Below are 27,325 nucleotides of genomic sequence, written 5' to 3' on the forward strand. Positions count from 1 at the left end.
AAAAATACAATGACCAGAAGGGGATTTACAGTAGCTTAGCAGCTTAATCAGCATGCCTAAAACTGTGAACATGTGCTTCTTGATCGTTTTGCAGAGCAATCATTCATCACCGATGAAAGAATGGTTTCCAAAGGTTTGTTTGTGCTACTTGAGCACGTGCCCCCATGTGTATATGTTTCAGTCAGCCAACAGACTTTAGAAAAGGAAAGACAGTAGGGAAGTAGGGCAGACACAGGGACACTCCTGGCTGTGAGGTGGAGAAAGAGTTTGTTGTAACCTACTGACGAAATAATTCCTGATCCCTGAGACAGTAGAGGAATGCGATCATATTCGCTGCACTGCTGAGTAATAACACAATACTGGTAAATCTTAACTAAATTTGACATTTCTGACTCAGGACATGGTCCTGTCAGAAACGGTGCGTTGGATGATTCTGGAAGAAACTAAAAAAAAAAAAAAAACATGAATCAGTCTTTCTAGGTCAGCGAAGAAGAGGAAACAAGTAATCCAGGAGATGCTTCCCAGATGGAAAAATGTGCTTGTTTTGGATTTTGGATTTGCTTTGAATATCAAAAAAGAGGGGCGGATCACGTTTGGAGAAAACTCAACTGAAGAAAGAATGCAGAAGTTTAAACTTTAATGTGACGCAAATAAAGGATCCTTGGTGTTTAGCCGTCATATTCAAGTTTTATTGTTGTGAAAAATTGTGTGTCATCGGCATACAAAGTGATCTTTAATGATACTGAGCATTGAACGCGAGGATTACGATAATCACAGGCCAACAAGAAAGGGAAGGAAGTGGAATTAGAACCTAATAAATTTCTAAAGACATGAAACAGGCTTTGTCCTTAGCTGCCTGTGAGGAAAAAAAAAAAAACATTTTAACATGTTGAAGCAGGAAAAGCACAGCTGCAACTAATAATGGGAATGATGGCTCTTTCCCATGTAGGTGTCCCAGCATGCAGTCACTGATAATTAATTACACCTGTGCTTTTTTGCAGCATTAGCATAAGAGACAGAAAGAAGCATCTCAAGATGACATGGTTTGCCTGTGACATGTTTTTTAAGATAGCAACGATATCTTAAAGTCCAGACCAATCCAAAGTCTGCCATTTGACACAGTATTTGATAACGTTAGGTAGGATTTTCTTCTTTTATGATATGGAAAAATATTGATATTCCCAACAACCTTTACTTTTCATTGTGCTTTGTTAGCTCCTATTGACTTATCCAGTCCTTAACTTGCTAAGCTGTTAGCCTCGGTAGTCTCTAGATGCCAATACTTTTCTGACAGCAGTGTTCTCACAAATTACCACTGATGTTACACTTTACCAATGACAAGCATTCCGATATTATACCCACAAGCTCATGAGTTTCATTTAGCAAATGTCGGAAGAATGGCTCGAAAAACTGCAAAAATACAACAACTTGCTTACTAACATAAACCTTAGCCAAACTTTCTTCATTGTGGTTTTGTCTCTCACAAGACACTTATACTAACTTAGTCAATATTTATCAGGATTTGAGTTTAACACAAGGAGATACTGATTCTTAAATACGCACCATTGAGGATAGGAGTTCATTCTGCAACAACAACAGCAGCACTTGATTTCTGCAAATTGTCCACACAGGCCAGCACAAGATTCCTTCCGATGCATGATTGATAATACGGGTTGGGCAAGTAGACATTATATTTTAACTGCACTTGGTCCAATGCATACTTTGAATCAAAGCAGTACATGAGAATACAAGTACAGACAAGAACACATATTGATGAATGTTCCACATTTTTTTTTTCTTTCTTTTTTCTTTTTTTTTTTGCAGGGGAAGTTTAGCTTATAGCTTCTATGCTAACTAAACCGAGTTTTAAGCAAACATAGGCATTTCTATATTTAACATGTAACTTCACCCTTTATTTGTTTTCTTTGCCCCTTGTTGCCTTGTCGTGGATCCTGCCTTGCTTCCACTTCTTGTCTCCTGTCTCCTCCTCTGTGTAATGTATAGGCGTGGCCTGCTCCTGTTTGGCCTGTAGTTGGCACACCTGAGCATCATCAACTCATCAACCCCTGCAGAATTTAAACCCTGCTCCCTTGATGAGTTTTTGCCAGGTTGTTACATCAACTCCAATGGGATTCCAAGTGAACAATTCCAGATCCCTGCAGGGTGTTTTCCTAGATCATTTTAAAAGGTGTTAATCCATTACTGTGTTTTCTGTTTGTTCTGCTGCAGCTAAGTGACTAAAGAGGCAATGATGCTTTGGAAGTAAATGTGATAGAAATACCTTAATACAGTTTATGGGCTAATAACTTGTAATAACTTGTGGGCGGCAGTAGCTCAGGAGGTAGAGCGGTCATCCAGTTACTGAAAGGTTGGTGGTTCAATTCGTGTATGATTGTGAGTGAACTATGTTTGTTGGATTTGCATGTTTCTGCCAGCCTACCACATGACTTCTATGGTAGTTTACCACTACCAGGGTGTGATTGTGCAAGCGAATGATTCATGCATTGTAAGTGCTTTGTGCATCTAATGGAAAAGTGCTATATAAAACCAGTGCATTATTATTAATATTACTAAAATGGATCAAATCAACCTGGAGCCTGGTGTGGTGTCCTTTTAACACAAGAAATTCCAAATGGTATATTCAGTCAACCCTGTCTGGCTCACAAAACGAATCACCATAAAGAGATTGATGAGAAATCCTTTGTTTAAATACAAACACTGGTTTGGTTGCAGCCAGATTTTCATTAACAGGACCCTGGGAATCCATTTGTTGATTGGTAAACAGTTATGAAGTGAGACAAGCCTGCAGTTAAGAGATGTCTCATGAATTAACTGGAAAAAGAAATTAGAACTGCTGTACTGCAGGGAGCCTGGGATTTCACTGGAGACAGAGCCTCTTAATAATAATAATAACATTTTTGGGTTATCCAGGGTAAAGGACATCTCTCAAGAGTCGACACAGACTCCCAGAGAGACTTGGAGCTGCCTCCAGGTTTTGTAAATGTATGATTCATAACGGCAACTGTGAATCATCAAAAGCACCTATTTGGTCACACTGACTTCTTTGGTATTTTACCTCACCAACAAAATGTCCCATAGGACTCAGAATTTAGGACACGGTCCCACCCAACAGCCCAGTTAGCTGTTTTCTTAACAGGAAACTGAATAAAAGTGGAACCACATTAAGCAGAAAAAGCATCATTTAAAAATGCCTTTAGAGAAGAAATCTGGATCTAGTCATGTCGTCCATCTTCAGGTTTTGCTTCCGGGTGTTATTGATGTGTAGCTGGGTGTCGTCTGCATATGTGGAATTTGAATCTATTGCGTTTCATTTAACCTGCAGAGCTGCAGATTATTATACAGTCTAGTGAAGCTCATAAAATAAATAAGAACATCATTTGGTATTGAGGAGTTGGGGAGGATCTGTGGATTCACTGCTGGCTCCGTGTGACTGGTTTTACCATCTCTGGGAGCAAGATGAGCTCTCTGTGGTACGGCTGCTTGGAGTCAGAGGTGGTCGAATGGTCTGGACGTTCTCCACAGCGGCAGTCATAGTGGGTAAAAAAAGACCTTATGAAATTGTCCAAAGATTACAAAGAGCAACTGGAGCAACAGACGTTCCTTTGTGCTGCGGTGAAGGCATTCCTTACACTCATGCGCTGTGGTATTTACTGTGAATGCTCGCTAAGGTTTGTCTCCAAATGCCATTTTCCATCTGTGTGTGTGTATGTGTGTGACTTATCGTGGGATCTAAAAAAGAGGATGATCACACTCCATATGAACCGTCCCTCCGGTGAAAATGTCACCCTGCAATCCCAGACATGTGGTTGCCGGAGCCAAATTACAACTCAAGGTGTAGAGGTCAGCGGGGAGGAATGTCATTGTTGGCTACTTGTTTTTTTTTTTTTTTTTGTTGGGGTTTCTTTAAAAAGTGTCAAGTACTTTTTTTTTTTTTCTCCCATCAGCACATTTCCAAACCCACACACACAGGAGAGAGAGGGAGGGAGGACTCAAACATGAGATCATCAGGTTGCCGAACCCACAAAATAAGCTTCTTTAGAAAATGTCATAGCATGTGGGAATTGTTTTTTGGATCGCCGCCCCGGAGTCTCATTTGATTTCCCTCTTTTAATGTGAGGCTTTCCGTGTAAGTTCCAAAGAACAAGCCTCCCTGTTAATAGAGTGCATTCAGAGGAACGCTTTTTAAAAATTCACGTGCGCCGGCGCTGAGCTTGCCCCTCTGGTAGGGAGCTCAAGTTTTCCCCCCACTTAGCGGCAGCATATTTTCCACCAAAAGAATAAATGGGATCCATCATAATTCTGCTGATGCCTGGAGCAAAGTGGAGGAGGAGGAGGAGGAGGAGGAGGAAAAAAAGGGAAAGGAGAGGGACAAGCGGGAGCGAGGGAGATTTTCTGGGGTTTTTACGGTGTTTGACCCGCAGTTGCGCCTCCGTCTCTAATTAGCAGCAGGTAATTAAAGAGCAGTGATGAGGGGGTAGTGGCAGTCGGGGTTGCTGTGGAGAAAGTGAAAAGTATCTGCTGACGCCCTCGGGCCTAGTGTAAACATATAGCACACATCGGTGCTAGCCACCCTCACCCCCCACCCCCACCCCCACCCCGCTGCCACAGCTCTATAAGTCACGACTGCTGTGAATCACCCCAAGAGCACCTTCAAGCTTCATCTCTTTGTCATCCTGCATGCATTTTCTTTTTTTGAAATACATATTTGTTGACAGTATCACCAGATGGCAACATCTCAAGGTCGCAGCGTCGTTGCGAGGAGATTGTCCCGCCGCTGACAGGAACAAAATATGAAAAGAAATACAGAAAACTGAAAGGCTCAGTCCAAGTATTATCTCAGCTCATCTCAGGACTCTCGCTCTGCCGACAGAATAGCTGTTCCAGATGGAGGAACCAGCTTCTCTCTGACCTCTTTCTGCACGTTTATTTATTTATTTATTTCCCCCACTGGTTTGCACAGACGAGCTTCGTTAGGAAAACGCGTGCTCCCTGATCCGTGGAGGAATGTGGATGTCATTGTGTTTGCTTCTAAAATTAAATCGGTCCCTGGCTCTGAGGTGAGGCTTGACATCTGTCCAGGTGGTGTCTTTTGTGTCGTCCTTTTCCCACAGTTCTTTGGGAACGTTTGAAGATATTTTTGGTCTCGGGAAAGGTTCGCCAGAGCTGATGATCCTCCGCAGCGATGGAGGCGAAGCCCGGCCAGCAGCTGAGTGCTGTTCAGAGTTGAAGGCTGTTTACTCATTTGACGCTGGCCTCACTGTGACTAAGATCGTGAATAATAACCCTTCTCGCTCTTTACCTACACCGTGGCTTCATTAGAAGGAGGTCCACGAGGCCCTCAGGGTCTCCCGGCTGACACTATCAATAACCGTTTGATTGCGTGTAGTGACAGCTCCATTCAGGAACGGCTTTGCACATAAAAAAAAAAAAAGCTTCAAAAAGCATTACGAATAAATCAATTTAGTCCACACACAAGCTGTGTAAGCACCGTAACGCACACACAGATACATGTACAGGGTATGAGGTGAGGGCCTTGATGTGTTTCACAGACAGACGCCAGCCCCATACCGGCCTTTTTAATGACGGGGCAGACTGGGCTCATCTCCAGAGGTGTGCTTTCCCCATCAGGCGGCCCTGCTCTCTCCCTCCAGGCTAGACAGGAACATAGCAGTAATGGAACAGACTGAAAGCAGCAGCAGCAGGTAAAACACACTGGTGGTGGCCGGCCAAAAGTCTGCTACAACCTTAAAACAGACAGACGAGATCACACCACTCCACCGGAGTTCACTGGAAAAGGTGAGCAGTGAATCAGTGGCAGAAGGTGTTTACTTTAGACAGGACTGTCTTAAAAAGAAAAACGTGGGATTGTACATTAATCGTGTCATGTAGTTTAATAAGGCAGACGACGCTTTCAGTCACTTTGACCAATGGAGGCTGTTAAGTTTCTGACACTGAGGTAGCTTTCCAAGGGAACATTATGCCATTTATTAATCACCAGCAAAACACCACAAGAAGCCAACAACTGTCTGAATAAGGCATAGAAACGTCCCGTCACTTCCTTGCATTGGCCAAACTGACGCCAGTTTCCTAGGGATACTGGTGGCGCCATACGCAGACGCAGTACGGTCCGAGAGTGGACCCACGCGGAGTTGCAGTGTCGATGATCCGCTCACACTTGTGTTTTCATTTGATTAATAGAGGGTTTGACTGTGATGTCACAGCTAGCGAAGTCTCCATGGTTACGGCCACTGAGTGGCAAAAAGTGACAGCTGAACCTGGAGATTAGCAGCATTAGTTTGAATCATAGGCTTTAATAGCGTTTAAATTGTAAAAATCAATTTAAAAAAGATGAAGAGCTGTTGTGTAATTGGATATATTTTTACAGATATCTGCCAAAGAAAAGAGAAGCAAATGGATCGCTGCACTAGGGAGAAACAACTGGAATCCTGGTGTTGTGGTTCACATTTAGTTTCAGGTAATATTAATTTAATAATTTTGATATCTTAAGTTACTTCTTAAGTTACGTTCTGGAGAGCTGTCAGATAAGTTTGTGGATGCTGTTGTTTTGGCGTAATTATGGCCAAAAGTAACTATTTCAGTTCCAACAGTAAATAATAAAAGACAAATGGAATATTTGTGATCACTTCTCATCGTCCTTTTAACATCTGGTTGGACGCTACAGTATTGTATGGCTAACATTATTTCTCAGTAAAGCTCTTAGTGTTAGCATCTTTTATTTAGCTACATTTATCATAACTGAAATGACCTAAAACTAACTTAAACTAACTGAAACTGAGGCTAATCCACTTTTCCAAATAATTGTTGAGTCCAGTTGTCCTTAATTTGATCTGATAATCCACATTTTCCCAGTCTCGCTGTATTTACTGATACATGTCACCATGTTTTTGCCACTCAGGCGCTCTGCTCTACCCCCACAAGTTACAAACAGATGTTGGATATGTACTTATTTGTTGCACATGTATTTTTTTTTTTCAACTCTCACTGTCCAACAGGACTGCTTTATGGAGTGGTTGACATGGCAACTAGTGGTTATTGTGAGGTCACATCAATTCTATGACTAATAACTAAAACAAAACTTACCAGAAAAATTGCCACTTCAGCATCCATCCGCGTTATATTAACTACCTGACATGACTGAAACTATCCATGAAATAAAGTAATTTGACATGTATTTTAGTGTTTTAGTTCGGTCCAAGCCCCATCGACTAACGGCGGAGCTTATGACCTATACTGCAGCCAGCCACCAGGGGGAGCTCTACCTACTTTGGCTTATTCACAGTCTATGGAATGAAATAGCTGCCTTTTAATGGCCTCCCATTACAGGTGGTTAGCTGGAAGAGTCTATTTAGAGGAGGACAGCATTACGTATTTACATGAATACAAATTCCTATCAATACATCACAAGCACAGATACTCATATAACTCAATGCAATGGTTCGTCTTTTACTGCCCCCCGCCTTAGCACAATGGTTTAGCCCATGCGTTCTTCAGCTGGTGGTCAGATATCCTTTGACCAAAGCTAAGGGAGATCATCAGGAGGAGGTGACATTCAATGATTTGAAACTTCTCAAAATAACATGAATTACAACACTATTAATGACACTAGATACTAAGTGTTCATTTCATTACCGTGCTGAATCGATACTGTACAAAGCTGACGGTCGGATCCAGATCCTTCTTTCCACTTTGGGCTTGCAAGTGATTTCGTGCCGATGAATTTGATGTCTTTTGATTATATGGTTTGACTTGAGTCCAAGGTGTGTGGCTCGAGTCCACGCTGCGTGCATAAGCAAAATGTTTAATCAACTCTACTTTAATGTCTGGGAAACTCTAGTAAAACATATTTATGTAAAATGTAATCTTGGAGAAGACTTAAAGACCAAAACCTGGCAGATGATGTAGTAAAATGTTTTTCAGAGGTTCCTCGATGAAGAACCTCACCCCTTCACTTTTACCCTCTCATCCCTCTTAAGTTTCCCTCGGGTCCTGTCAATTAAACTTCCTTGAGTCCTTTAAGGCCCCGGCTTTGGTTAGTGAATTAACCCCAAAACACACACATTGTTCCATAATCCAATCTGCGTTTAGTCCGTTTAATGTGCAGACTAGCTCTTGCAGTTAATCCACTGAGGTAAAACAGTCTTCCTCCATCTTACGTTTAAGACAAAAGCTGGGTTTTAGTGATGCTATTATATCAGCGGAGGTCATTCGTGACACTCTGCTCTGCTTCCTTTCTGTACGTGGAAGGAGGCGCGATGTCTCCGAGGACTGTGCTCCATGTCCAGACTCTACGCAGCAGCAGCAGCAGCCCTTTCAACCTGCATGCTCTCATTACCTGAAGCCTTCGGCACTGACGCTGCTGTCTGCCCGCACTGAAGAAAAGAGAATAAACTGAGACCGAAACGAAGAACTGCACCCACCTAGACCAGACCAGACCAGGCACCCCATAGCAATGACACTCCTTGATGGATGCAGGATGCAGCCTGACACAGACACAAAAACAGTTTAGGAACAACTAAAAAAAAAACCTGGCCTCCAAATCCACTAGATCCCAAACTGATCAAGTATCTGTGGGATGATCCACAGAGGCTCCTCCCCTCAACCCACTATTGCCAGACATCTTCAGAAGATCCATGTCCAGTCTCAAAAACAGTTTTGGAGGCACAAATATCAGGAAGGTGGTCATAATGTTAAGGCTGATCAGTGTATTTCATCATGGCAGAAATATTCGATTCGAACATTCGAGTCAAGTAACGGCAAACCTTCTGAATTAATTCAGCCCACGCTTTGAACGTGTCTCCACAGGTCCAGCGTCACCTAAGACCCCCCTAAAAAATAAAAACAGTTCAAACTATCCATCAGTGTCTGAATTATACACCTGCACCTGAGATATTATTTGGCCGGATGGGGATTATTCAGAGGCAGGTTTAGTCAAGGAGTTGTGGGATCATCTTCAAGACCAAGCAGATGAAGCTGAAGTAGCTGCCAAACCACTCAAGGTGTAGGAGTCTGAATAGACGGCTTCATAATTTGACTATGTGGCGATCCTGCTGTCTTTAATCGTGCTTATCCGGTTATTACTCCGCTGGGTGTTTTGCTGCTAACTACTAGCATGCTTGTCGTAAAAAACTAATGTCCTGCATTCACCTCGTTTCACTTTTTCCATCTGAGCACTTTGAGGAGGGCCGCTGCAAACGTCTTGCTCGACATTCTTTTCCCGCAATTGCGAATCATGTAAATTGACAAAGCAGGCTGTCCCTGCCAAATAAACCAATTAACGGAGCGAGGGGAGGGTGGCTCTGAATCAGGCTGGAAAGGGAAAACACTCCGGCCCCGCATGGATTCGCGAAAGCAATTAATTTTCCTTCGCCGCTTGGAGCCACCACAGTTCCAGGGGGCAAAGGCCAATGAGGCTGTTTGAACGTGTGCTGGAGGAGGTGAGAGCTGCATCTGCTGCACAGCATGCGCCTGCATATTTGTGCAGGGGCAACTGGGACTGATCACAGCTGCACCCCGACGGGACGGGATCAATCCCCGCGCGAGACGGATCGATACACGTGACTGAGGCGTGCATCTGGTTGTTGGATGCAAAAAAATAAACAAAAACAAAAAGCAAACAAAAAAAAAAGCAGCAGAGAAGACTTTTACTGAAGTAAAAAAAGGGAGAGTGAAGTAAAGGCCGGCAGCATCCAAACCGAGCTCTCTGAGGTCCGGTGTGCATAATTCAAAACCTCTGGTAGTTTTTTCACTTTTAGTGCCTGAGAAATCCGATTATTTTTTGAGCAAAGTTACTAAGTGTATATATATATATATATTTATATATATATATAGCCATAAAAAAGAATGAGTCTTCTCCTTTATTTCCAAGGAAAAGTTGGAGCTTTGGATGGAGCATGGCTACCCCCTAGTGGCCGTGAGGAGGAACTGTCCCATTTCCTGGTTTACAAAGCCTCCTGTCACCATAATGTCACATTTAGTTATGAATACAATTGACTAAAGAACACTTTTGTAGATTACTTAATGAGATATAGATTATTTATTTACTGTACATTTGCATAAATGTCAAAACTAGGCCTTTAATTGCGTGAATGCACGGGATATAACATGCCAAATATAAACACTGTAAATGTTTTGAAATTAAATCAAATATTTACTGTGTTCGGCTCCTCAAACCTGAAGATTTGCAGCTTTTTCAAAGCGTTTCATGTCTTTTTAAAGCGGCTATGGGGCTTTAGGATTCGCAGTGAGCTTAATTTATGTTCATTTTCCTGGGTTAGATGATTAAAATATAAGCGGCAGAACAATACATGAAAATAACCTTTCGCTGCTAAAGGAAAAGAGGTGAACATTCTGTGGCCTGTCACCATGAATCTATATTGTTAAGAATCGAAAATTTTGAAATTACCAAGTGAAGAAAAACTGAAGACACAGACTCCTTTACTTTCCAGGCATATTTAATTGGCACAGTAAACACATTACAAAGTATTCAGTGCTCCAAAAACACAAGCATGGGCTACCAAACGGAACACAAACGAAAAAGTGCAAAAACACACCATTTGGTAGACCTGACAAAGGAAAAAAAAAAAAGAAGTCTTACTTTGCAAAGCAGATAAAGTAACGGTAAGACTCTCAATAGTTAAAATAGATGTTTTTTCCTTTTTAAACTTTATTTATATATTCATATATATTCTCTCTGATTCCGCGCCGTTTCCACTGTACAGGCAGGTTAATCTGGGGCTAGAAGGTTTGTGGCGGTGCTCTCGTCTCAGAGCGGTGGCCAGACACAACAAAAAGCTGCTGCTGCTGCTGAAGCCTCATCATCGGTTTGATCGGTTATCACTCAATTTAACGAGCAAATAAAAAACGGGGCTTGATATCTCGACGAGCGATGGGGAGGGGGAAGGGGAGGGGGGAGGAGGCCCGTGACACTCGATTCAGCAGGGATTCGATCATTCCTTCCATCAAGAGTCCAAATGATCAGCACGTCGTCCGTCGATTCCCCCCCCTGTTCATGAACCTCTAGCAGTAGACGGTGAATATTCAACGATGGCTTCATCCCTAACGCAAAGCTTTCTTAGGATTTCAGTCCCATTCAGACGGAATAAGCAACGATACAACTTTCCAGCTCAAAAAAAGAAAGAAAGAAAAGAAATCAAATATAAAAGATAAATGTTGAAATCATTATGTGCCATTGAACGGGGGTGGAGGGGGTGGACATAATTTATCTTAACAGTGATTATAAAAACTTTTGAGATAACCTTCGTCCTCATACCACAGCTGACGTTGTTCTTATTTATTTCTCAGTTAGAACGCAAACCCGGTGATGATCTACATGTCGTCACATTTCAGTCACAGGGAGAAAATGTGGGTCACAGTATATTTCCATATACAGTAATAGGACTGTGTTAAAAAAAAATAATTAAAAAAAGAAAAAGAAAAAAAAAACATCACAGGTTTTTATTTTGCTGCTTGGACCAAGTGGAGACATTTCCACGGCTGTAAACTAACAAACGACTTACGTTAGACACTCTGATCAAAACATACTAATAGTTTTACACACACACTGTACTTAAATTCAAAAGCACAAGACATCCTTGACCTATTGTAGCATGAGATCGTTCAGAGAAGCAACATTTCGGGTCCCTAACATCCTTTTTTAAAAAAAAAAAAATAAAAAAATGGGAACACTGGGAGGAGCAGACTCTGCCGTTAGAAAACAGGGAGACGTGCTTTCAGAACAACAGTAATAATAAAAAATAATAATAACAACAATAAAAAAAAAAAAAAAAAAAAAAAGAGCCACAGGCACCGAACCCAAACAGTAGCATTCAGGTTAATTCATGACCAGGCAATGAGGGTTAACTGAACACAAAGGCTCTTCCTACGCGCTGCCAGCAGAGGGGCGAGGAGGAAGACAGGGCAAGCATGCAGCACACCACAACGCTGAGAGACCCCCGCCCTGAGCTGCTACAGCGATAACACAAAAAGAGAACAAAACAAAACAAAAAAAAGGCTCGAAGCAGCCATGGAGGGAGGACAGGGGGACGGTGGGAGACGGGAAGGGAGAGGAGGGAGGGAGGGTGTGGTCAGAGAGAGGAAGAGACGACCAGTGGGGAGGAGTCGGTGACGGTGGTGATCATGCATCGCTTTTCCCTCCAGCTGATCCTGGATATGTGTGATCATGGTGAGGAGAAGATGACACAGGAGACGTGAGACGACAACAAGCGGCGGCCGTGCGTGTAGATGGTTAATGGTTAGCACCTTCTTCCGGTTCCAGTCAAACCTGTAAAGCTGATTTGAAGCGGTGAATGTAGATGAGCCACAGATGACCACACACCTGCTGGTCTCCTTCCTGTCTCTGACCACATCCTCTGCCGTATATATATGTGTATGTATATATGTGTTTGTGTGTTTATGTGTCACGGAATAAAGGCAAAAAAATAAAAAGAGAAGGCGGCAGAGCCGGAGGGGTGCGTTCATGAACCGCGCGTTGCGCAAGCGTAGTTAGTTACATTAAGAAGCACAAAGCTGAAAACAACAGAAAGCAAATAGTGTGGATGCTGAATGGGGGTTAAGAATGGAGGAGAAGTTATGAGCGCTGAAATTTAGATCTCTTTATTCGCCGCTTCACGTCGCAGAGCTCTGCGCAGGAAGCTTCCGATAGTATTTTTTTTTTTATTATTATTTTTTTTTGTTTTGTTTTGTTTTGTTTTGTTTGTAAAATTCTGCTGTGTTCAAATCGGCCCGGCTGTCTCGTTTAGATTCAGGTCATCGATCGCTTTCTCGTGAGCGTGAGAGGAGCGGTGCGGTTTGTCTCCGAGGCTGCTTGCCCTGCCACTTCCTCAGCCAGCCTCGCGCTTTTTAGGAATCTGTAATTCAAGAAAAAATAAAAAAGAAAAGAAAAAAAAAAGAAATACAAACAAACGAAAAAAAAAACGACAAAAGAAAAGTTAGCTTTAGGAAGGAGAATTGAGAAGAAGAAGACACCAACCCAGAACATTCAGACGTGGAGAGGAGACCGTTGCATGTATGAAACCACAGAATGAATGTAACCCATTAACACAAAGATGTATCTGTTCAACTAAAGCCGGGCTCAGGCTACAGGAGGTCTCAAACCTTTAACAGGGGGGTCCACGACCCCTAGTGGGTCTGTGGAGGTACTGCAGTAGGGTCACAAAATTTCAGTTTGGGGGGTCCTGGAGCATTGAACACACCATCTAACGTGATCTCCTGGATGCAAACTAAACAGAGGCTGGTGCAACAACTTCCTCTGATTTAAACAGTCCACTAGATGGCGGTAATGCACCTGCACTGGTTGGCAAACTGTGAACAGTTTTGTTGTAGCTTTGCAAGCAAGCGTGAGGAGAACTGTCAGTTCTAGTATCTGTTGTTAGCTTACAAGGCTAAAACGTCTAACGTTGCATTATTTGTTCTCGATGGTTATTGTGGAAGTATTGCAGCCAGACGTAAATCCTCCAGATTTTAAGTGTCAGCTGTGTTTGTTAAGAACTGCAGTGGCCTAGAGGAGGCTTCTAGCAGTTTGTTAGGTGTAAGAGGAGATCTCTAAACGACGTAAGATCCGGACCAGATTTCTCCACAGATCTGTAATAGAATTCGAGCATAAATCTCCTGTAGTCTGAGACCAGCGTTTCCCTCTGGCTTGAATGCACGTTAAAATGCAGCCACCGCACTGAAACATGCTGAAATCCACTCACGATCCAAATCCCCACAAATGCCGCAGCATGCACCGCATTTCAGATGCTCTTCAGAAATATTTACCGCACAACCTGTCCACAACAACCCCATGCTGCACCGCTAACGGGCCCGATCAGAGCCAGCTAAAATGAGTGACAGGAGTCTGAAAGACACTCCTAATGATTCATGGAGGAGGTGATTTCCGAGTCGGGTTACAGACTGAAATGACACAGAGGCCATGCTCACACAGCTCAGAGACCCATGCAAGAAACCACAAAGCTTCATGACCAACTCCATAGCACAGCCCAGTCTCACCATGTGTCCTAGCACAGCTAACTCCTCTATTCCTTTACCAATGGCCTGGAAAAAAAAAAAGGACCAGAACAGCCCGGCACTATCATTATCAAAAAGTGAATTTAAAAAGGGGGCTATTTCTGTTACTAAACTTGATCAATAAGTGTATAAAATTTCTTTCACAACCTCTTCCTGGTTTCTATAATTAACCTACAGCATGCGACAACATGAGGGACGTGGATTTTTTCTTTTTTTTTTTTTAATTTTCTTTCAGTTTAACCTACAAAAATATCTTTTATTTATATTTTACAGCAGATTTAAATAACATTTGCGTGACTGCACATCGAACATGCATCTCCTTTAAGGTACAACGAGTGACCAAAACACCAAGAGAACTTCGCGCGATGACTTGACTTTTTCGCTCACCGTCACTTCGGATGATGCGCACATTCAGATGTTTTCAGTCGTGGAGCTTGATTAAAAGGTCGACATTCTCCAATATAAACATAAAACATATCAAAAAGGAATACTGCGTGTTTTCAAATGTACACGTGATCTTTATGTTATAGCTCGTGTGACCACAATGTGGCGCCGACGTGAATAGGAGGGCGAGGAACTACAAGCTTCTCCGCGCTGCTGCCACAACTGTCCCGACTGTGACGAGGCACGAGTTTGATTGGTCCTTCCTCCACGAGGAGTCAGGAAGCGTCTGAGCTACGACCGACAACCTTTCACCTCTGCAACCTCACCGTAACATAAGCTTTTCCAGAGTTAAATGTATGTCATAGCACCTTTGGCATTCGTCTCCAAAAAGACCTCGACGTAGGATGTGGGGACGTATCCCTCCTCGTCCTCGTTCCTCCGCACTCGCGTCCATCCGTCTCCTTTGTCTTCCTCTATGACGTACAGCAGCTCGCCCTCGGCCACGGAGATGGTGCCCTCGTTGTGACCTGAAAGATAACAGAGGAAGGAAAGAAGGGGTGAGAGCGCTTACAGGAACTAGCTTAGACCATACGTCTTCAACAGGGAGTGTGTGACTCTCTCTATAAATATCTATATATATAAATACTTCTGATCTTGTCAGAGGGGAGAGATGTTGGTCAAAGTGTAGTCGCATATCCCGTCATTTCTTACCTACTGCAGTTGGCTAGGCTAGTTAGCTGGTGTTTTCTAGTGTTTTACTTCCGTGGCTAGGCTAATTAGCTGCTGTTTGGTAGCATCTTACTTGTGATCTTGGCAGAAGGGAGAGATGTTGGTTGGAGTGTAGTTGCATGTCCCACCACCTCTATTACCTACTGCTGCTGGCTAGGCTAGTTAGTAGCTGTCTGCTGGTCGGTTTTTCTAAATGAGCTTTGCCTCAGATCATGGCACAAGGGATTGTAACATCTTGTCCCATTTATTAGTGTATTAATGAATATATATATATAGATAAAATGTCTCATCAGCCAAGGATTTTGTGACCCCCCTGCAGTACCTCCATGGACCTGCTGAAGACCTATGTTCTAGATCATATTTCCATGAAAGTGTTTGGTAACAAGTGTTTTGTAAGAAAATGCAATCATACAACTGTAGTTTCACAAGACAGAGTCATTGTGCCACTGCTCGGAAAGTTGCATTAACTTGAAGAATGAAATAACAACACAACAGAGAAATGGCTCAATGGGTCCCAGAGCTTGTGTAATAAACCTAAAACCTATTGCATGTTTTATCAGAGCCCTTGATTCAATTGAAGTAGACTGTCCGTCCATAAATGAAAAATTTAAAAAGTTAATACATTAGACTTCTGTATTCTCCAGCCTTTTCCCTTTCTTTCTTTTTTTTTTGTGTGTGAAACACTAAATTATTTCTTCCCTTTCCAGCTTATAAAAATAGTGACAAGCGAGACCTTTACTTTAGAAGACATCAGGTTATAAAATAAAGATGGCAGTGCCTAAAATAAATAAACAAATAAAGTGGTAGATGGTTTCACCTTTTTCCGCCTCCTAGATGGTTGTGATATTTTCTTTATGGGTTTGTACTTTTTATATGACGCGGCTTCTTTTGCACCCCTTTGTCAGGCTGGTGCACGCATCTGAGACCAGATGACCACACACACCCAGTCTAGTCTGGTTCACATTTGAGGGTGTACGTGTGACTGGCTGCAGCCACACGTCAAACGCTGGTTCTATTTTTTGATACAGGCCACGTCCGTTTCACTCCATTGTGCTCGGAGGATTTTAATAATCTAGGCCACACAGGTCTGTGGTGGCGGTGTAATATGTTGCCCTTTAATTCACTTTTACATTTCTAATTGTCGTCTATTGGGATTATGCATATTCCTATTATCATCATTAAGAACATTGTGAGGCTATATATAAATATATATATATTGGGATATATATATATATATATTATATATTGGGATCTAGTGAATTTAGAGGCCAGTTTTCTTTAATTGTTATGATGGGTGCTACATGTCTAAGTTGCATCCACACGAATGCCAGATCCTAAAGTTTCCCAGCAGAACACTGAACTGTCACATGATGTTATTCATTTTTCCTTGTCAGTGGTTTTAATGTTGTGGCCGATCGGTGTTGAAATGACGTGTGCTTCTATTCACACTCCTCTGCACATTTCCGCAGAGAGGTTACAAGCCCTGCACCTCCTCCTCACGCAGAGGAAGCAGAATCCTCCACTCAGCACCCGATAAGAGTCAGCAAATATTTATAGTAGTGTTTTGTTTGATTTCCATCGTGCGTGGTTACCTTCGAAGGGGTACAAGGCTTTGCAGGTGCCGATGGTGGGCAGGGTCTCCTCGTCGTCGAACTCGTCGTCGAACTCCGGCGTGGAGGAGGTGGGGACGGGGTTGGGGTTGGGGTTGGGGGCTACGTTGACTTTGACCTGAATCTCTGAACTCTGCTCCTCCGTGTAGCTGCCGTCCGGGCTGCTCAGGGGCCAACACACACATTAAATACACCGTGAAACATACATAGTTTTTTATTTTTTTATGACAAACACGAGGTGAGTTGTGGAGTCTAGTGTGTGGGCGGGGTGGGGGTGTTCGTCAGAGTATACCATACCTCTCTCTGTCCTGCGCACAGTTGTTGTTGCTCACTGCCGTGTTGTTCTGGGTCTCGTAGAGTCCGCTCCTCCGGTGGGTATCGCTCTTCGACGGCATCCTCTCCTCCACCTCGGCCAACCAGCCCTGCAGCAACGCATGTCATCGTTACGGGCTGGATGGTCTCCCGTTTGACCCCCGCCTCACATTCCGCCTCCCCGCCATTTATTTACAAGGTTAAACCCATCCCCGTGCTCTGGGACTCGTCTCTGCCCCGGACAGAGCTCCGACGTGCAGCCAGGCCCCTCCAGCTGCAGCGGCACATCTTTTCCTAATATGGAACGGCGACGGGGCTGCTCTGGAACGACTCCAGCTGGAAACGTATGCTCCGGCTCCTCATTATTTACCGTGTCTCACTTAAACCAAACAAGACGGCTTTGCCAACAATCACACTGCCACTGAACTCACCTCAAACTTCTGCATTTCGGCTTGGAGCTTCTCGATGTTCTGGGCTATCTCCGCTAGCCGCGGGTCTACGCTGGCCGGGTCTCCCATCTGAGGGTTCTTCACGTATACGTCTTTCATCTTAGTTAAAGCGTCTCTGTGAGGGAGTTTATTAAAGTCAGTACAAGGGGTGAATCTCGGAAGGGAAAAGCTGCTTAACGCTGCCTTTTACCTCTGGTCCATCTCTTTTTGTATGTCCTTGTTCAGCTCGTCGATCTTGCCCTGCAGCTTCTTCCTCCTCTGCTCTGGTGGCAGGTGACTGAAGTCCTCCGGTCCAGAACCCTAAGAACGTAAAAAAAAAAAAAAAAAGGGAGAAAGAGATTTGGGAAAAGGAAAAAGAAACCGTGAGAAAACTTTCGCAACTTTCTGATTCCTCTAACGGGGGATCGATTCTAGTTAGGTGCAGTATCTCCATTTGCAGTAAACCCCCTGAACCGAGACCGGGCGATAAATGGACCGCTGTTCAGATAATTGGGAGCTCTTGTTATGTTCTGACCTCATAATTCCTCTGAAGGAGATACTGCAGCCGTTCGCTAACACGGACCGAGCTGGGATCGCTGCCCGTGTATTTACTGGAGGCCTTTTCACCAGTTCAGTCGCCGCTCTCTGCGTCGGAAATGTAATAAAAGCCTCAGCTGCGTCCTTTTACCGCTCATATAGTGTTTCGTTGTGAAGTCGGTTAATGGGCCTGAAGACGTCGGGACTGTTCTCGGTGTGTTCTTAACATTTGGAGTGTGAGAAGTGCGAGGAAGGCGAGTCAGATGCTGCTTCCAGTTACTGAAACGAATGAGTCATGCTGCTCGGCAGTCTCTTAAACTTTCTGTAAACATCAGGTGTTCAGGTGTTATTTAGTGCTAGCTGGAAGAACGCAAATTTAAATAAATATAAATGAAATGCAATGCATAGCTGAGCTTTGAGCTATGTGCTAATGTCAGGGTGTCACTATTCACAATAACTTTGACCCTCTGGGGTTAATACACTTCTACAACGTGCTAAAAAAGAACTGGAGGACTGAAGTGGTCAAGGCCTTTCTGTTTTGGATCTCATTGAGATGGGTCACCACGTGATATAAAAGAGCTGGAGCTACGGACTCGAGGTCAGGATTCACTGTACACGGGCCACGGGTCAAACACAGGAGCTGAGTTACCGTGGTCGGCCTTACCCTTTCTCCCCGTATCGGCATGCAACACTTACCAGGCATGCAACATAACAAAGATTTGTCAGTCTTCATGCAGAGACATGCCCCTTCTAGCAGTGCAGAGGCCATTCATTAGTGCTTACATTCTCTATGTGAGCCTAGATAAAGTGAAGAGACTATTAACTAATGTGTTAATATAATATTGTGGTTACATTTGATCGATGGATCAACAAAATCTAAAGGCAGACATTTAGCTGTTTGTATAGAATCAGGCAAAGATCTACTCATTTGGGAACTCTTACTAGTTAGCTTAGCTTAGCATAAAGACTGGAAGCAAAGGGGAAGTAGCTAGCCTGTCATGTATTAAACCATGGGTCTTCAACAGGGGGAATACAGGGGTATTGCAGCGAGAGGTTGATTGATTAGACATTTTTTATATATATTTTTTAAATTTCCCCCACAAATTGAAATTTCTTTAAATACACAATAACCTGAGCGTATTTTAGTAAAGGGATAAATGGAATTTGCCTCCCTACACCACATGTTTGCTTAATACTTAGCTTAATATTGAATGCTAAATGATAATAATAACACATTTAACACGTTTAGCAGGTAGGGGGGTCCCTACTTAATCTCTCCATCAGTTTGGGGGGTGAAAAACATTGTAGACCCGTGTATTTAACAAAAAAGGGCGTGATTATAGGTGGTTTAACTTCCAGTTTGTGATTTTTTTCCCTCTTTAGATCCTGTTTTATGCTATGCTAAGCTAACTGCGTTCCTGACTGGAGCAGTAATGCATCAAAGTTATCATCATACACAGAGAAAAATAATCAATATTCCAAGAAATGTGAAATTTCATTAACGATTAAAGTAACAGATTCTCCGTGACGGCTTCACGCCATCATACGATTCTCTTAGGTTAGCGTCACAAAATAGCGCATGCATGCAGTGTGAGGACACGTGAAAATAACCTCTACGCAAGATCAGATTAGTTTTTTTGTTACGGCACAGACGTACACAATTTGTTTGAAACAAAAACAGGGACTACAAGTCAGACTAAGACAGATATAACATTGAGTAAATCTGATCACCTCAATGAGATTCCGGACGTGGGAATTGAGTGTGATCTGCACCACAGAGACCACAGACAGACACAGATTGGGGAGAGACAGGACGACAACCACACAACACAAAATAAAAAACAAAAAAACACACAAAAAAAAACAGCAAAATAACACACAAAATGAGACGGCGACATGAGTCTCGGGTCCATCGGTGTGTCACAGCAAAAAATTAAACAATTAAAGTTAGATCCGAAAAGCACAGATAAATAAATTAAACGAATAAAACTCCAAAAACATCAACGGCGCACGGATCGTTATTAACAATGTGTTACTGGGAGGACACAACATGCGTGCTACGGTCATGCCGCTACGGTCGTGCAGTTATACGGTCATGCTTACCAGCTTGAGAGAAAGCTTCACGGGGGGGAGGGAGAGGACAGAGAAATGGCGAGGAGCAGGAGAGAGAAGGAGACACAAGTCAGCATCGGGAGAATATTGCAGCCATTGTGTTTCATTTTCCTTTTGCACACACACACAAAAAAAAGGTTCAACTGTGTTTTATAGAGAATGTTTTTCACTGCCAGACTTCACCATATGAAGAAAAGACTCCCCGTCTTTTCTGATGTGGTGAAGTTTAACATTTTTAACACGATGGATTAATGAAAAATGAGAATTACGTTGGCAAAAAAAATAAAAAAAAAAAATGGGCCAACCTACTGCAAAAAAAGCGTGAAGTAGAGAATGAGGGGAAATCCGGGGGAAGACAGATGAAAATAAATGCAGAGGAGTGGAGGGAAAGTGTGACTGCGACAGGGGGGGGGATGGATGTACCCTTTTCACTTCTGGTTCCCTCTCTTTGCTGCCAATGCAATGACACGCAGGGGACAGCAGAGGGCGTCAGAAGCTCGTTATCACGTTGGCAGGTACGTGTGTTGACATGGAGGCAGATACTGAACACAAGACAAGCCGAGGGGGAGACGCTTTGAAAACAACCGCTCGCTATAAAGAAAAAAAATCTACTATATGTTTATGTGTCGCAAATGAAAGAGGCAGGAAAATAAATCATGAAATAAAAGGCCAGTAGAGTGAATAATAATAATAATAATAATAATAATAAAAACAGCTTATTTATGGAGTCATTTGAATAGAGCAGGTTAACAGCCATTGGCTGGAGGAGCTGGAGCAGATGACTTGTAATCCTGTTAGGGGCTCACAGGCCGGTGCACTGAAGAGATCTGCTCACTTTAGTCTGTTAATCAAGTCATCCACCTGGAATGGCCTGTTACAGCCCTCGCTACGACGCCTTGTTCATCCGCACCCGTCTCAGCTTCACACATCTAAATGCTTCTCTCATCCAACTACGTGTCCCTTATGTAAAAGTATACATATCAGTAAAGGGGTTAGGATCCAGTGCGCTGCTCTGCTTGTAAGAGAACTTTCTGCTTTAAGGTCCGGACTAAAGAGAAAGATTAACCCTTTGACTTCAACACTAAGAAAAACGATTACTCACGATTAACTATCACGAATGTTGAATCTATGTTAATAGCGCGCACTGCAAACCGAGTATTTTGACATATCATTATTAAACATGATTGTGCAGATTCTTACGATATAAATACTGAAGCTGTGTGATGTATATATTTGTATATTTTTGAGCTACTGTTCAAAAGCGTTATATCTCAAAAAGCATAAAAGCCACAGCTTATCTATTTGTATAATGTGTTCACACAGGGGAAAATTTGTGTATCTTACAAGCTGGAATGAGTAATGACAATGATTAAGCATTTTATTGTCTACTACTACGAAAAAGATCAACCGTGCGGCTACAATGCCAGTCAAAGGGTTAAATCAAAGATCCTGCCCTGCTTCTTTCCCCAAACGTAACAATAAAAGCTATTTATCACATTTCTTACGAAGTTAAAATGTTCTTCTCGTGCTGCGGTGCCTTTATAACAGCTGAATATAAAACGAGTCCTCTATGCTAGCTAGCTTAAGCTAACTGACAGGAAGTTAGCAAAAATTTAGCATTAATTTTTCTTTTCACTTGCAGCAAGACTTTATATATCATAGTTTCTTTCCTGTTGCTGTTTCTTTTATCTATAAAAAGTAGTTTTAAGTTTATCCGTCTTAAAAATGGCACTTGTTCCTTGTAGAACCAGTATTAAAGACTAAAACGACAGCGAAGACATGAAGATGATCCTTGTCTCTGATTGAAGTTTTGAGCTTTGAACTAATCCACCCAGACAGACATAGATATACAGGTATATCATACGTCTTTACAGACACATAACACCGCTGCAGAAAAGCAGAAAAGCACAAAAAAAAGCCCTGGAGGGGTGAATTCTGGGTACTGTAGGCGAAAAAAAAAAAAAAATATAGAGCCCAAGTGTGACCAGCACCTGTGGGGTTCCTCAACCCCGACGTCTTAGGTGCTTGTGACACTTTGTGAATTGACCCCTCGTGGATGCTCAGCAGGGAAACCCTGACACAGCAAGCGACAAGAAACCTCAAGCTGACACGTGTGATGTGGGATGAAGTCATCATCTTCTCTTCCTCTGTCAAAGCCTCGTGATCAACACTCGAGGCAGCCACAGACACTAGCCTCAGCCGTGACGACGTGCGCCGTACAGGCAGCCGTACAGGCTAGTGCCTGTGCTGCTGCCGGCCTCTCGCTAATCACACTCATGCGCACACATCCAGCGTCCACTCGCACTTTACTCGGACCGCACACCTCTCCTGGCGCCCGTCGCACGCACACTTACAACATATTGCCTTGCTTCGAAAGCATATGTGGGTCGACCCAGAGTCCTCTTCATAAGCTCTTTGTGATAAATGACCGAGCGCGGGGATTGCTGCTGTGGTGGTCATCAGAGAGAATAAAGCTTCGTCAGTGACAACAACGCTGATGCTCTTATACTCTACACCGCCTTAAATTTGACTCCCAAAACACAGACACTTTCTCCTGTTCCTCCCAACCGACACACACACACACACACACTACATAGTGACTGTGGATGGATAAGACGACTAATATGCAGCACATGAACCTCTCCTGTGCAGAGAGACTACATCCCACCTCCACGGGCACATGATCCCTAATGTCAGACTATGTTCTCTTTGCAGGAGGTAGCAGAGGGATACGGTTTTATTTAATTGTTTTGCCTGCAGGTGTGACCGCGGAGTAGACTTTAAAGTAGGTTTTATAACTTTTTTTCCTCGGCTAAATCCTTTAACAGAGGCCTGAAACGACCCCCCAACCCTGAGCTCGTTCCCTTGGTTCCTCCATTTTTAAAAATCTTCTTCTATCCCTGCAACTGAGCTCCTGATCCCTTCACTTCGACCCCTCTCATATCTGTGCAATATCAGGGTTTTCTGCAGGTTTCAACGTTTTTCAGGAAGTATGGATTTAAGACTGAATGCAATTTAAGTCCTACAATGCAAAATAAACTTGAATTTAGGGCATTTTAAAGAGTTAAATTGGGATTATCAAATTTTAGACTCTAAAAATCCAGGAGCCTTCAATCTGTCTAAAAAGTGTCAAATCAACCAAAGATTTGCAGGGACCTCCAGGGACCCCCTGATGAAGAGCTATGGATTAATCTGTAATAAATGTAAAATGCAATAAATCAAGAGTCAATGCTTTCCTATTATGGACAGAGTTTTACAACACACAGTTTTTTTTTTAAACTTCCAAGCTGCCTAAAATATTAAGCCTTACTTCCCCAAAACTGCCATGATATTGCAGAGCATAGGTCTTCAACAGAGGGTATTGCAATCTTTAAATACACATTACATATTTTAGTAAAGGGATAAGGAATAGCTTAATATTGAATGCATTTTTAAATAGTATATTTTTAAATAGCACTAGAACACATACAGTAGGCAGGGGGTCCCTACTTAATCTGTTCATCAGTGTGGGGTCCTTGGCCTGAAAAACCCTGATCTACAGATTAAATATAAGAGCTAGTTGACTGTGTTGTTTAAACAGACGGATCCAGGCCTGTTTGAACACCTGCTGATAACTAGTCAGGGCAACTTTAACAGAGGAATAAGCCCAAACTCCCTCCACTGTCCCTGAAATACGTGTTTACTGATCTTTAATTTATTCCAAAAGGAAAATGTAGTGTCTATCAAACAACATCTAAATACATGAAAACGTAAACAGGTAATACTTATGAGACATGAAAAGAAAGTATGAAAATGTCAGCTACAAAGGGCTGTCGAACATATTCTGACCTTAAAACCTTCTTTCAAGTGAAAGGTAAGGCCGGTCTTTTTTATCTGTGTATGGCCAAAAACAATGCGTCTGATTTAGCGCATTTTTTTTTATCACTCATCTCGACGGCTCTTGCAGAACTTCCGCTTTCAGAAAAACGTGCACTTCCTGCTCAGTTAAAAAAAAAAAAAAAAAAAAATGCACGCTTCCTTCTTTTCTACCTCTTTGCGATCATTTCCTCCATGAAACGCTCACGCGCTGCGCTGTTGCACCACATTGTTCTTTGGCCCTTTTTTCCAGACGTCACCTTTAGCGCCGATGTTTTCACTTTTTGCGCTGCCCTTTCAAAATTATGAGTGTAAACAAAAAAGAAAGTGTATTTGTGGGATCCGGAAGGAAACGCTGTGAATCGCCGCCTGTTCCTGAGGTCAGGGCGACTGGTGGTGGTGGTGAGGGGGGTGGGTGGGAACGGGGGTGAGGAGCACTCAGGCGTACTCTGACCTTCCCCGGTGACTCCTGCTACAACACGCACTGGATTCAGAACAGGAAGTGGTGATGACACCCACCAGGACACTGGGCTGGTGCTGATAAAACCACCATCCAGGAAGCCTTCAAACTCAACTCTCCTGGCCATGATATAACGATTTTGATTATTTATTTTTTTTTGTATGTGTGTTCTTTGCCTTAATAATACGTGCAAATACAAAAAAAAATAAAAAATTAAATAATAATCTGCCTCCAGCATAGACTGCAGGGAAGAGCCAAAGGGAGCGACTGCAGGTTCCATGCTACTGCCAAGACTGCTCAGGAGGTGTCTCGCTAGTTTCTGAGAGGAACTGTCATGGTGAGCACGGTTAATGTGAAGAATGAAGGGACAAGATGAAGAGAGACTGCTGGTGAGTCAGACAAGTACCATGGATTCATAGTCACGCGCTACGGAAGCATGCTAGAGAAGCACAAAGGCTGAGCACTGTATGAGCGAAGGCCGGTTAAAATAGCCTCATTTTGAATGGAGTTCTGAATGGTGGTCGTTTTGGGAGCGGGGTCCTTCGCTCATACAGTGCAGCAGGTACAGAGCTCAGGTACAGGTGTAGACACACACACACACACACGCACACACACGAACACGAACACGTGCATGCACAAAGCTGGACGCACACACACACTTACCCCTCGCCTCAGGCTCCGGAGGCAGTGCATTTTGGGTTTGGAGGTCATGAAGTCGTTGAGGCGGTGGGAGAGGGGCTCCTTTTGCTGCTTGGGAGACTGGGGGTCGTTGGGAACAGCAGAGGGTGAGGGCGGGGATGAGGCTGGGGGGGCAGGTGGGGGCTGGTGGGGGGACGTTAACAGGGACATAAGCTACCAGTAAGAGAGGGAGCCATGACGGAGAGGAGGAGGAGGAAGGAGGAAGGAGGAAGGAGGAAGGAGAGGAAAAACGTGGGGCGAGAATCCAACGAAAAAAAGGAAGAAAAAGGAGGAGGGAACACAAACGAAATAAATAAGCCTCCGACAAATATTAAAAAATAAACTGACAACAGAAACAGAACACAAAAGACGACCAAAGAAACCTAGTTGTATGAGTTGTGGGGGGGTAAAAAAATGTGAAACACATAAAAAACTGTTAAAAAGAACAAAAACAACCAGAGTGAGTAGGAAGCGTAAAATGTGTTAAAGCAAGCAGCTGCAACAAAGCGAACAAGAGTTTCAGTCAAAGCGCATGCCAGCTTCCATTTCAGAAATCCCTGTTCCTCCTCCTTCTTCTTCTTCTTCTTCCTCCTCCCTGACCTCACCAATGTGCCAGCTAAGACGGGAAACACGCGGCATCCCCACGGATAGCAGCAGCTGCTCAAATCGAGGCTCGGGGCTAATTGCTCGATGGCAGCCCTAAAACATCTGCCTGCGTAACTCATCACCGACAGTTTAAGAGTGAGAAGCAGACACCACACAATGCACATGCAAGTGACGCCGAACCCTTCAGAAAACTAAAACACCTGAATAGATTGTTAGAAACCCTTCGACAGGTTGTGCATGCATGCGGTTTAAATGAAGTTTGTCTCATTTTTTTGGACAAAACTCAAAGTGCACTATGCTTTCTCATTTAGCATAACACACACACACTCGATTGCACACCCACACTCGAATTCAAACCAAATAGTGCCACCAGCCCATACGGCAGCCAGAGATCGTTTTTTTCTTTTCTTTTGCTGTTCAGAAGCGGGAAACTGAAGGAAGCTACCCGAAAGCTGATCACCGGTCAGTGGGGAAACGCTGAAGGGGGAGAACTGTTACTTCAGATCCGACAGCACGATTAATGTCTGAGTCCGTCCGCAGAGCGAAGGTGGAAATACATTAGTGTGTGTTACAGAGAGGAGGCTCCAAAATCATTGAGGGTGATTGCCAGGAGGGGGAAGGGAAGGTGGCAAATAATAATAATAATAACAATAATAACAACAAAAATGGCAATACTAGCTTAACGGAGCTTAACATAGTGAACAGAAGTCAAAGGAGCTACACAAAAATGGAAATAAATGCATAATCAGTACTCGTCACACTGCTGCAAACATTGAACATGTGTTTTTTTTTTGTACAGACACAAACATTTAAGATCCCACTCCACGAGTTGACGCCCGGGTGATGAGGCTACCGCACGTTCGAGTGTCTGCGTCGAGTGTTCGTTCATGCGTTACCTTGTTCTTGTTCTTAATGAAAGGCCACAGTTTGCCCTTGCTCTTGCCGGCCGGCTTCTCTTTCGCCTCCTTGGAGTTGGACAGGCTGGTCTCGGACACCGTCCTCTTCATGGCCTGGCCGTAGTCCTCGAACTCCACGTCTCCCGGGGGCTCGAACCCGGACTTGTAGGACTCCACCACCTGCTTCGAGTCCTGTTGGGAGACAGTAGTTATAGATGGATATGTCATCTCCTCTTTGTCTTTAGCAAAGGCAAACATGGAGCAAATTATGGAGTTAGGTGTTTTGGGGATTGTGTTTCTTTTCTCTCTTCTTATCAAATGCACATCGACCAATAACCGATATGTAACGTTACCGGTACAACAAATGCTCTTTTTCCACAATGGGTTTATTTTTTGCATGTACAAAGAGCATCATAAAACAATACAATGCTTGTCTGTCAAAGCTAAAGTTGGAGGTTTCACACCTGCTCAAACGAAATGAACTATGGGAGGAAACAAACTAAAGACCAAACAGCTCTGGTGTGAAAACGACCAAAGGTGTTACATCCTAACAGATTCTGCTTGTCTGAGATGTCATTTGAGTTCAGCCCCCACTGGACATGTGTTCTGGCAGTGTTGATCTCTGAATTCATTTTGGCCTCACATCTTAAA

At 43.3% G+C, this 27,325-nt stretch overlaps 1 protein-coding gene across 25 annotated transcripts in view; it reads right to left on the bottom strand.

Annotated features, from left to right (window-relative positions):
- Positions 1–10,475: 10,475 nt before the first annotated feature.
- The window catches only part of LOC124996393 (formin-binding protein 1), a 56,087-nt gene continuing 39,237 nt past the window's right edge, over positions 10,476–27,325 (bottom strand). For 4 of the 25 annotated variants that reach the window (XM_047569350.1, XM_047569345.1, XM_047569351.1 and 1 more), the window contains exons 9-17: positions 26,675–26,866; positions 25,158–25,346; positions 20,171–20,185; positions 19,799–19,834; positions 17,742–17,851; positions 17,534–17,666; positions 17,088–17,212; positions 16,773–16,963; positions 14,101–14,978 (exon numbers count right to left, since the gene is read on the bottom strand). In XM_047569350.1, coding sequence (XP_047425306.1) covers positions 14,800–14,978; positions 16,773–16,963; positions 17,088–17,212; positions 17,534–17,666; positions 17,742–17,851; positions 19,799–19,834; positions 20,171–20,185; positions 25,158–25,346; positions 26,675–26,866 — 1,170 coding nt within the window. In that variant the 3' untranslated portion in view covers positions 14,101–14,799. The other 21 variants (XM_047569346.1, XM_047569347.1, XM_047569352.1 and 18 more) reach the window with 21 other exon arrangements.

This window comes from Mugil cephalus, chromosome 19 (genome assembly GCF_022458985.1).
Source record: "Mugil cephalus isolate CIBA_MC_2020 chromosome 19, CIBA_Mcephalus_1.1, whole genome shotgun sequence".
Taxonomy (NCBI): domain Eukaryota; kingdom Metazoa; phylum Chordata; class Actinopteri; order Mugiliformes; family Mugilidae; genus Mugil; species Mugil cephalus.